This window comes from Canis lupus, chromosome 1 (genome assembly GCF_011100685.1).
Source record: "Canis lupus familiaris isolate Mischka breed German Shepherd chromosome 1, alternate assembly UU_Cfam_GSD_1.0, whole genome shotgun sequence".
Classification (NCBI taxonomy): domain Eukaryota; kingdom Metazoa; phylum Chordata; class Mammalia; order Carnivora; family Canidae; genus Canis; species Canis lupus.
The window spans coordinates 120,087,894-120,099,772 of NC_049222.1; the positions used below are offsets into that span (position 1 = coordinate 120,087,894).

The window sequence follows — 11,879 nt, forward strand, 5'->3', positions numbered from 1 at the left end:
CACTGGTTCCTCTCCCAGGAACAGTCTTCTCCAGGCCTTCCCATGGCTGGATCCTTCTTATCATTTGGCCCTCAGTGCAGCTGACCCCTCAGAGAGCCCTTCCCTGCCCATATTCCCAAAGGCCCTGCAGTTCCCCTTCTCCACAGCACACGTCACAATCTCTCCCATTCACTGGTCCTCTGCAGACCCTCCCCAGAGGAAGACAGGTAACATGTCTGTCACCTTTCTGCAGCACGGTGGAGGAAGCTGCCCGAACAAACCCTCAGTGCTTATCCACCGTCTTAGGCAGGAAGTTCAACATCCCTTCCTGCATGGCAGATGGCCTCTTCTGGGGAAGTCCTTGCCGCTATGGTTTAGAGGCCCCAACAGTCCGACATTCTAGACATCAGCTCACTGCATGATGGCAGTCAGGGACCACATAGTGGCATGGAGGAGAGATACACCTGCTACAACGTTCTGAGGGACAAGCAGGGCATAATATATATGCCAATGACAAATAAATCTTTTTGAAAATGCACAAAAGGGCAGCCCCCGTGGCTCAGTGTAGTTTAGCGCTGCCTTCAGCCCAGGGCCTGATTCTGGAGACCTGGATTCGAGTTCCACATCGGGCTCCCTGCAGGGAGCCTGCTTCTCCCTCTGCCTGTGTCTCTGCCTCTCTCTCTCTCTCTGTCTCTCATGAGTAAATAAAATCTTAAAAAAAACACACACATACACAAAGAAAAATGGCAGGCTAAATATGTACTAGGATGCAAGTGGTGATTGTTTAAAGGTGATGGGAGTAAAGGGGAGAGTTTCCTCCCCCCCCTTATTTCCCAATCAGAAGACTCTGTGCTAAGCCTCAGCACACACAGAGAACAAAATCCAGGCTCCAGCTGTGACAGTCTATGGCTGTCATCTCTGCATGGCATTAGCACATCTGGAGACACATTAAGTTGGCAGAACAGATGTGACAAAATGAAGCTTGTGGACTGGACTCTCCCTTGTAGAGAAGGTGACCAGCTGGTCCTGGTTTGTCTGGGGGCTCTCCTGCTTTCAGCACTGGACATTCCATGTGACCAGAAAACCCCCGGTCCTGGGCACACCAGGAGGGTTCCTTTCCAGCCACCTCCCCTGCCCCCTGCCTCTTTGTGCAGAACCGCACATAAATAATTCACTTTGTTACAGTCACAGGATACAAGGTAAGGACACAAAAGTCAACTGCACTTCTAAACAATCAAAACATGAAGTTCAAAGAAAAATAAGATTAGCATCCAAAAGCAAGAAATGCTAGGAATAAATTTAACACAATAAATACAAGATCATTCTACTGAAAAGTATACACATTGCTTAGAGAAATTAAAGATGGCCTAGATAAATGAAATGATAGATATACCATGTTAATGGACAAGACCCAGTATTGTTAAATGTTGACTCTTCCCATATTAACCTAAAGATTCAACACAGTGCCACCCAAAGTCTCATCAGGCTTCTAGGTAGAAACTAGCAAGCTGATTCTAAAATTTTCTGTAGATATGCAAAGGAACAGTCAGAAGGATAAGAAGACTGGCAAATTGGAAGACTCCTCTACCAGTCTCCAGGATTACTTATAAAGCTACAGCATTCAAACCAATGTGGTACTGCATAAGGGCAGACAAAGAGACCAAGGAACAGAAGGAAGAACTCAGAATTCACAGATACAATCTTTTAATTTATATCAAAGGTGCCAATGTAATTGAGGAGGAAAGGAAGGTCTTTAGAACAGAAGATGCGGGATCCCTAGGTGGCTCAGCGGTTGAGCATCTGCCTTTGGCCCAGGGCGTGATCCTGGAGTCCCGGGATTGAGTCCCACATTGGGCTCCCTGCATGGAGCCTATTTCTCCCTTTGCCTGTGTCTCTGCCTCTCTCTCTCTCTCTCTCTGGGTCTCTCATGAATAAATAAAATATTAAAAAAAAAAAGAACAGATGATGCTGGAGCAACCAGGAACCACCAATGCACAGCAACCACCCTTTGTACACTTGCCTGTGAAGAGTTGTCCTCCTTTTTTTTTTTTTTTTTTTAAGATTTTATTTATTCATGAGAGACACAGAGGCAGAGGGAGAAGCAGGCTCCATGCAGGGAGCCCAATGTGGGACTCGATCCCAGGTCCCCTTATCCACACTATATGCACGCAAATTAATTTGAGATAGATCACAGACCTAAATGTAAAACCTAAAATTCTAAAATAAAAATTCTAGAATAAAAAAAAAGAAAGGAATCTTTGCAACCTTAGGGTAGGCAAAGATTTCTTATGGCAAGAAAAGCACAAAACGTAAAATAAAAAAGTGTTAAAAGAAGACTTCATCAAAATTAAAAACCTCTGCTTTTCAACTGAGGAAAATTTTTGTAATATATCTGACAAAGCACATTCATAATCTACAAAGAATTCTTAAGACTCAACAAGACAACCCAAACTAAAAAATGGGCAAACACTGTGATACTAGCAAACACTAATTCATAAAGGAGATACACAGGGCCAGGTAAGCAGTGAGAAGAGGTCCAAGATTCTTTACCACCAGAGAAAGGCAAATAAACATTCATGCAAATGCAACAGAATGGCAAAAATTAAAAGACTGAGAACACTACGTATTGAGAATGTGGACCTATTGGAACTCTCAAATATGGTGCAATGAGAATGTAAAATGGTACACGTGGTTTGGCAGATCCTTACACGTGCGGGTGCACACACACAGGCCCACGCGCACACAGACACTATGACACCGCAGCAAGTCACCAGAGAGAAATGAAGGTGTAGGTCTAGAAAGACTTGTAACACACAAGTTCACAGCAGCCAGAAACTGCACACAAGCCAAACATCCATCAGCTTGTGGGCAAACAAAGGCACATCCATGTAATGCAATCCTGTTCAGCAATGAAATAGAACAACATAGGTGAATCTCATAAACCTTACACTAAAAACAACTATCAGACTCAAAGTCCAGACTGTAGGATTCCATCAATATGAAATCCCAGGAAAGACAAAGCTCTAGTGGCAGAAAGCAGGTCCAGCAGCCACCAGGAATTGGGGTTGAGGCTCAGGACTGTCAGCATGGGGCCAGCAGAGGCCTTTTCGGGGCCATGAAAATATTCCTGTCTTCACTGTGGTAGTGGTCACGCAATTGTATGTGTTTCTCAAAACTCAACAACCTATACACTTCTAAACAGTGATTTTTATTGCATGTAAACTGTACCTCAATAGAGCCAATTAAAAGCAGGGGTCTGGTTGAACGGGTTCTAGAAAGGTGGCAGTGGTAAAGGGGCATATGTCCTGACTCTCTGAATCTCCACATAAAGAGAGCAATGAGATGGCAAAACCAAACACCAGGGATATACTTTGCAACAAAACTAATTAACAAATTACCCCCCCACCCCAGACACCAAAATAAAAGCTGACGAGGAAGATAAAAAGGAGAAAATCTAAGTGACCTTGGGTTTTATGATGACCTTGTGGATATGGAAACAACTAGAAAGTTGGGCTTCATTAAAATTGAAAGCTTGGGATCCCTGGGTAGTGCAGCAGTTTGGCGCCTGCCTTTGGCCCAGGGCGCGATCCTGGAGACACGGGATCGAATCCCACGTCGGGCTCCTGGTGCATGGAGCCTGCTTCTCCCTCTGCCTGTGTCTCTGCCTCTCTCTCTCTCTCTCTCTCTCTCTTTCTCTCTCTGTGACTATCATAAATAATAAATAAAAATTTAAAAAAAATTGAAAGCTTGTGCTCTGCAGAAGACTATAAGGAGAATGAAAAGGTAAGCCACAACTGGGAGAAAATTTTTGAAAACCTGTTTCTGATAAAGGACTGGTATACAAAATCTACAAAGAACTCTTAAAACTCAACAAGAAGAAAACAGACAACCCAATGAAAAAAAAAACGGGCAAAAAATCCTGAACAGATAGCTCACCAAAGACGACGTACAGCTGATGAATAAACACATGAAAAGATGCTCAACACTATTGGGGAATTGAAAAATAAACAATGAGGTACCACTACACCATGTGTCTCTCATGAATCAATAAAATCTTTTAAAAAATGGGAAAAAAAAAGAAAACAAAATATAAGAAAAGATACATACATGATAAATATGTACAAAAGAACAACACATATCAAAAAAATTAGGAATGAGGTGACAGAGCCAGGAAGAATGGTACAAATGAGCTGAAGAGATCTGCCTTAGAAGAAGGGAAGGTAAGAGCAATCTTGAACTCAAGAAGTATTAGAAAGTATTCAAAAGAAAGTGACACACTCTTAACTCAGCAATTTTATCTACATTTCAGAATTATGGATGTTCTGAAAAGATGTGTATGCTATCACACTATTTTTTAAAAAGATTTTATTTATTTATTCATGAGAGACCGAGAGAGAGGCAGAGACACAGGCAGAGGGAGAAGCAGGCTCCACACGGGGAGCCCGATGCAGGACTCGATCCCGGGTCCCCAGGATCACGTCCCGAGCTTAAGGCAGCCCTAAACCGCTGAGCCACCCAGGCTGCCCACATCACACTATTTTTAAGGAAACAACTTCCTGAAAATATAACTAAAATACCTCTTAACTGTTGAAGTGGTTTATCTATTTTCCTAATTTAACCTTGCTTTTCTCAATGAACTGCGGTCTTGAAATAAGGCACCTTTAAGGACCCATGCCTGTCGTCAGATTAATGGTGGTACATTAAGAGCGTCATAATGATTCTGCTGCTTCAGAATGAAGTATGTTCAGGGGCGCCTCGGTGCTCAGCAAGCTGAGCTGCTGACTCTTGGTTTCGGCTCAGGTCATGATCTCGGGGTTCTGGGACTGAGCCCTGTGACAGGGTCCTTGCTCAGCAGGCGGTCTGCCTGAGGATTCTCTCTGCCTCTCCCTCTGCTCCTCCACCTCATGCTCATGTGCTCTTTCTCAAATAAATAAATCTTAAAAAAAGGAATGAAGTATGTTCATTAAGCTGATCATTAATCATTGAACAAAGGATCTTCAGCAGAACTTACTTTGATGTATCCAAACGTCGGTAGAGCTTGGTTGGATAATTTCCTTGGTGTGTCCATTTCTGGATTAACATGGTGTCGATTAGGACAGATCCTTTTGTCTCTGAAAAACAGTAACTGGATTTTAAAAACAAAAACCGAACAATAATTTTCCTTTTTTTTTTATTGGAGTTCAATTTGCCAACATATAGCATAACACCCAATGCTCATCCCATCAAGTGCCCCCCTCAGTGCCCGTCACCCAGTCACCCCCAGCCCCCGCCCACCTGCGTTTCCACCACCCCTTTGAACAATAATTTTTAACATGAATTTCAAACCATTCTTCATGAAAATTAATCTATAATTGAAATCAGAGGCTTTTATTCTAATACTTTAAAGTTAAGTAGCCATATTAAATAATCCAGGCGACACAACATGCACATTAGTGAAAGAGGTCTTAAAATTTAATTAACACTGAACAAACTTAAAGAGTTCCTCCATTATTTCTCTAGACATTGTCATTGAACAAAATGTACTTCCAAAATACTCTGAATTAGAAATGACCACAACCCAAAACAAAGACTGATAATTAACTGCTAAACCAGAAGTCATTCTGTAATCTGAGCTGAGAAACCGCTAAAGCTTCAGTTTCAAAATTCCATATTCTGTTTAAAGGCATATGGAAATCTCCACTAATAATCTATTTCAGGTACCGTAATTCAAAGAAATAACCGTAAACAGTTATCTTAAAAGTAAACTCGATCCAACAGGTACCTATCAGACATCTACGACCCAGTCCCAGTGAGCGCTGATCAAGTACTGACATCATGTCTGGATCAATGAGAAGCGTCCCCCGCCCCCATGACTGCTGAGATTCTCATGCTCTCTAAGCTGATATACAGCATCCCTGCACGTGGTATCAGAAGTCAGGCAATGTTTCTGAAGAAACTGATAAGCCTATTCCAAAACGTATGGGGAGATGCAGTTGACTTAAAATAGCCAAAACAACCCTGATGAAGACTAGCTGGAGAACGTGCATACCAGGTTCCAGGACTCACTCAAATACAGGCTACAGTCAGAAAATGTGGTACCAGTGTAAGGACACAGACACTGAAACAACACAGAGAGTCTACAAGTGGACCACATACACTACCATCTGGTTTATGTCAAAGGCACCAGTTCAGTGAGAACACAGTGATGTTTTAAGTAAAGGATACTGGAGCAAGCGATTATCACACAGGAAAAAAAATCCTTGCCCCATATCTCACTCTATACACAAACATTAACTCCCCCTAGATTACACACCTACATGTCTGTAAAGCTTCTAGAATACAGAAGAATGTCCCCATGACCTAGAGATCAGCAAATATTTCTTTTTTTAAAAAAATATTTTATTTATTTATTCATGAGACACACAGAAAGAGAGAGAGAGGCAGAGACACAGGCAGAGGGAGGAGCAGGCTCCATGCAGGGAGCCTGACATGGGACTCGATCCCGGGTCTCCAGGATCATGCCCTGGGCTGAAGGCAGGTGCTCAACCGTTGAGCCACCCGGGCGTCCCTCAGCAAATATTTCTTACATAAGGGCACGAAACAACTGCAACCATGAAATATTTCATCAAAATTAAAAAGCTCCACTGATCAAAGATTCCTACAAGAGCCAAAAGGCAAGCCATGGACTGGGAAGAGATCTTCTCAAGGTACACATCTGACAAAGCAGTAATATCTCGAATGAATAAAGTATTCCTCCAAACCACTAAGAAAAAGAGTTAACACCCAATATAAAAAATGGGCAAAAGCACTGAACAGGCACTTCACCAGAAGAGGATGGTCCAATGTCCCTCAAGCACGTCACAAGACACTCATCATTAATTGCTAGGGAAACACCTATGGAGGCCACGGTGTGCCACCGCACCCTCACGAACACTGTGTGGGGGTGAGGGTATGGAGCCACTCAGCGCTCTCGTATGCTGCTGATGGGAGAGGCAGTCACACACCTTCGAAAGGTCAAATGTATGTGTACCCCACGACCCAGCAATCTCACTCTGAAGTCTATACCCCAAGGAAACTGGGTGCATATTTCCACAAAAAAACACATGCAAGAGTGTTCACAACAGCTTCATAGACAATAGTCAAAAGCTGGAAATAGTTGGCAGGTTCATCAATAGGAAAACAGATACATACACTGTGATATACTTATGCAACAGAATGCTGAGCACTAAATTAATAAAGAAATCCACCGGATACAAGCACGAACACAGATGAATGGGAGATGAAAGTCCCGTACAATTCCATTTACATAAAACTGGAAAACAAGCCAAATTAATCAGTGTTGACAGATATTGGGGGGTGGCCTCTTCTAAGGGGAGGGAAGAGTGTGAAGGAGCATGGGGGCAGCCCCAGGTGTCCCCCAGAGGTGGGCGGTGCTTTACATCACGCATATATACGTGAAGGTCATCCAGCAGTAAACCTATCACTCTGCGCTTTGCCGTACATTTCAATTTTTTATTTAAAAAATGGCTTACTTGCAAAAACCAAACGCCTTAAGATACAAACAAAGAGGCCTCCTGGCTTTTTTATCTTCTTTGGCTTCCAGAACCCCTGCGGTAAACTCATAGAGCTCCGAGGGAATCTTGGCATCTGCTCGCTCCAGGTAGCGCAGGACACCAATCGTGTGGCACGCGTTTCTCTCCGTCAGCAGCAAGACAGATTTGGTTTTCTTATCTCCCTGCTCTGCGGGAGAACCCTTAAAATTGAGGGGGGGTGAACAAAGCAAAGAGGTCATCCATCCCGTCTAAGTGATAAAACTCTGTGGACTCTGAAGTTGTCATAGCACAGAAAATGCCAGCAGAATATTACAAGATAATGAAAATCCATCGAACCTGCTCGGTGGAACTCTGGAAGTGATCAGACATGCAGTAGAGGCGTCCACCAAAAACTTTCGGTGAGGAAGGAAAGCTGAAGTGAATCACACACGTGGCGTCGGTGATGGCCAAGAGCGGTATGCAATCATCAGTCAGGGCTGGAGGCAAGGGTCCGACAATCACAAACGAGGCTGTGGCTTCACTGCACTTACTCTACAGAGCAATTCCGGGAACCGTTCTCGAATGCATCTCTCTACTGCATCGTACTTCTTAGATGCCAAGAAAGTTCTTCCCCATTTTTTCCCCCAAAATGTCACAGCCCAGTGACACGTTCCAGAGAAAAGTAGTCTTCCTAATTTTAGCTTGGAAACTGCTTCTATTACAAATCTAGGTTGCCCATCCAGTTTTCACTTATTTTATACGTTTTGACTTTTTTGAGCTCTACCACTGTATTTCACTACCACTTGTGACAGATTTCACTGTGGGCACACACACGTATATATAAACGAGATGGTGGCCCTCCAGCTGGAACCCCCGGGAGAAGGTCTACACTCCGGGCTGCTACACTTAGAGCTCCGCAGGCCCCTGCATTCGCCTCAACACCAAAATCTTAGTGGAGCTTAATCTCCATTTTGAAATTAACATTACTAATAAGTTCTCAGTAAATCTGGGAAATGATGAGAAATTTGGAGACGAGCTATACAAATAAACTGAAGATAGGATTCCTATTAGCTCAGCCTTCTGTAAATATAAGTAGAAATTAAAACACTTACCTAATACAAGGTGAGAGCCAGAACTTAACTTCTTCTTCCACTGTTCTAAAATACATTTTAAATTTAAAACCATTCCTTTATGCATTTTCAAGCAAAATATTGAACTGCTTTCTACTACCTAGAGATGAAATCAAATAGGCCAGTTCACAGTCGGGAACATAAGCTTGAAGTTAATTGTTCCATCAATAATTACCAGTATAAAACATTTAAAATTATCTGTGAGGATATTACCTCACTGATCCTCAAATTGTAAGAACAAGATGATCTTAAGTTTAAACAGATATATTTTAAAATCCTATAGTTTGTATCTAAAAACTTGCTCAAGTGAAACATTTTGCTGAAACTATTTTCCTTCCTTTTTAAATAGCGTGCATACAGATGTATTTATTTATACATACATGTGTGTATAGCTATACACACACATCAAATTTATGTGCCAATATGTGTCACATTATTTTCCATGACACCTCTAGTTCATCATGGCTGAAAGGTGGATGTACTACTGATCCTTATATTTTTAAATTATTTTTTTAAATTTTTTTTTTATTGATTTATGATAGTCACAGAGAAAGAGAGAGAGAGAGAGAGAGAGAGGCAGAGACACAGGCAGAGGGAGAAGCAGGCTCCATGCACCGGGAGCCCGATGTGGGATTCGATCCTGGGTCTCCAGGATCGCGCCCTGGGCCAAAGGCAGGCGCTAAACCGCTGCGCCACCCAGGGATCCCTTTAAATTATTTTTTATAGAAATTTTTCTTTTAAGATTTATTTATTTATTCATTCAGAGAGAGCGAGAGAGAGGCAGAGACACAGGCGGAGGGAGAAGCAGGCTCCATGCAGAAAGCCCGACGTGGGACTCGATCCCGGGTCTCCAGGATCACACCCCGGGCTGCAGGCGGCGCTAAACCTCCGCACCACCAGGGCTGCCCTAGAAACTTTTTTAAAGATTTATTTACTTGAGAGAGAGAGTATGCGGGGAAGGGCGGTGGAGAGGGAGAGAGTGACTCTCAAACAGATTCCCCACTGAGTGTGGAGCCTGACGTGGGGCTCGATCTCAGGACCCCAAGATCATGACCTGAGCCAAAACCAAGAGTTGGAAGCCTAACCGACTCTGCCATCCAGGAGCCTGATTCTTGTAATTTGTATTTGGCTTAATTTCTATATTTAGATATAGAATACAGATTTAGGTTATATTAAATAAATCTGTACCCAATTTAGTTGGCTTTTCTGGCCACATGATCTATCTCTTGGTGTTACTGGATCTTTTTTATTTTTATTTTTTTAAGGATTTTTATTTACTTATTCATGAGAGACACAGAGAGAGAGAGAGAGAGAGAGAGAGAGAGAGAGGCAGAGACACAGGCAGAAGGAGAAGCAGGCTCCATGCAGGAGCCTGACGTAGGACTCGATCCCGGGTCTCCAGGATCAGGCCCTGGGCTGAAGGGGGCACTAAACCGCTGAGCCACCGGGGCTGCCCAGGCTCTATCTTTTTAAAATGGAGGATATAGACCTCACTGGCATGTCTTTATGAATGGGATCCTTTTAACGACAAAATGCAAAGCACCGGCCTCCTTAGGGGAACATGTGCTTCCGTGGAAAGGCTGGTCCCACCTCCCTGGCTCCTCTCTCAAGGTCAGGCCTCCCGCGTCCCTCCTCACTGCCAGCCACACTGCAGCAATAGCCACCTCCTCTTTTGACTCTTCTGACTAATGATAAACTCGACTATTTAACTACCTGGTATAATTCTCTGATGATTTCGAGATTCGATCACGGTTCAAACAAACAGTAAGGATGTTTTATGCGTGGAAGGCCTCACCTTACACACTATTTCTGTTTCAGCTACAGAACCAGTAAAGATCAAGGTCTTCTGTGCTTGACTTGGAGTGAAATCTAGAGTCTGAAGTAGAGTAGAGGTTTTTTCACATTCTAGGCAAAGGTGCACTACCTGGTAATGAAATACAGCAACAATGTGGTTTTAAACAGATTCAAGGTGCCCCGGTTTTACTTCTCATCGCTGAGTCAGGGTTTTAACAGAAAAGAATGCACAGAAAGTCAATATAAATCTAAATACATGATTACAGATTTGTGGATGAGACTGAAGCTGTAATACTTCAGTACGGGGCTGCTTGCAGAGCCCCCATCCCCACACGTGCCCACGAGCCCGCACCTGCTGGACGCCGCCATAGAGAGCAGCCTCTTCCATGGCCGTGACCACAACGTAGGGGTCATTCATGAAGTCTTTGACCAGCTGTTCTATGTGTCTGCTCCAATGAACTCCAACGGCAACAATCTGATGAGGTGCGGATTCCCTTTCTTCAACATCAACATTTTTTTTTAAGTTATCTAATATGGCAAACATCTAAAAAAATTAGTGTAATTAATTTCATGTTTATTTCAAAAGGGAGTAAAATCTGCTTGACAGACCACAAAAAGTAAAGAACTATACAGGTTCTGTCCCCAGAGTGGGGGAAGGCCTTTCCAAACAAAAGAAAAAAACAGGAGAGAATGTTAAATATAAAACAGAACAAAATACAAACAATATCTGGGTAAACATATAACATAGGTAATGAAGAATTAACTTCCTTATGTTAAAAAGTTCTACATTAATAAAAAAAGAAATTAATATCATTAAATGTCCAATGATAGGGGAATAGTTAAAGCTTTATGGATGTCCATATAATGGAATCACATGCAGCCATATTTTTAAAGAACATAAAGATATGGAAAAACATTCACAATCATACTTTAAATAAAAGAAAATGCAGATTATAAAAAAGGTTTAAAAAAAAGTTCCACAAATGGAAAATAAGCAAAGAAAAGGAAGAAGCAGCACAAAGAACAGGAGTAGCCCATATGAATGCTTGGAAATCAGATCATGCTAATGGGATGCCACATTTAACCCGCTGGCCTAGGGCCTCCTCCTGCCAGGGGTGCAGGGGATGGGGCACAGGCGCACCCTGTCCATGGGAGCCTAACCCAGTCCCCACTTCAATCCCCAGAGAGGGAACTGTACAATGCAGTATCCCGGGTATCAGTTTTGCAAGTAGAGGCGTTCAAGCACCCTGCCCAGGCCCACACAGTCAGTAAGCAACAGAGCCTGGACTTGAACCTGGGGACATCACTGCTCCCAAATGAAATGCCTCTGGTCAGCTTATTACACTGGACCCAATAAATGCCTTCGTATGAGAATTCCCAGCCTTTACTCCATTAATCCCCTTCCTAGGAATTGATCCAACGGGAAACACGCAAAAAAGATGTTTTCTTTAGCCACACACACGCA

General features: G+C 42.9%; 1 protein-coding gene across 3 annotated transcripts in view; it reads right to left on the bottom strand.

Moving 5' to 3' along the window:
- TDRD12 (tudor domain containing 12) overlaps positions 1 to 11,879 on the bottom strand; it is a 70,285-nt gene that overhangs the window by 13,624 nt on the left and 44,782 nt on the right. For all 3 annotated transcript variants that reach the window (XM_038529461.1, XM_038529460.1, XM_038529462.1), the window contains 6 exons: positions 10,767 to 10,958; positions 10,416 to 10,544; positions 8,603 to 8,720; positions 7,848 to 7,987; positions 7,491 to 7,711; positions 4,991 to 5,090 (listed from right to left, as the gene is read on the bottom strand). In XM_038529461.1, the coding sequence (XP_038385389.1) occupies positions 4,991 to 5,090; positions 7,491 to 7,711; positions 7,848 to 7,987; positions 8,603 to 8,720; positions 10,416 to 10,544; positions 10,767 to 10,958 (900 nt within the window). The remainder of the gene's footprint in view (positions 1 to 4,990; positions 5,091 to 7,490; positions 7,712 to 7,847; positions 7,988 to 8,602; positions 8,721 to 10,415; positions 10,545 to 10,766; positions 10,959 to 11,879) is intronic.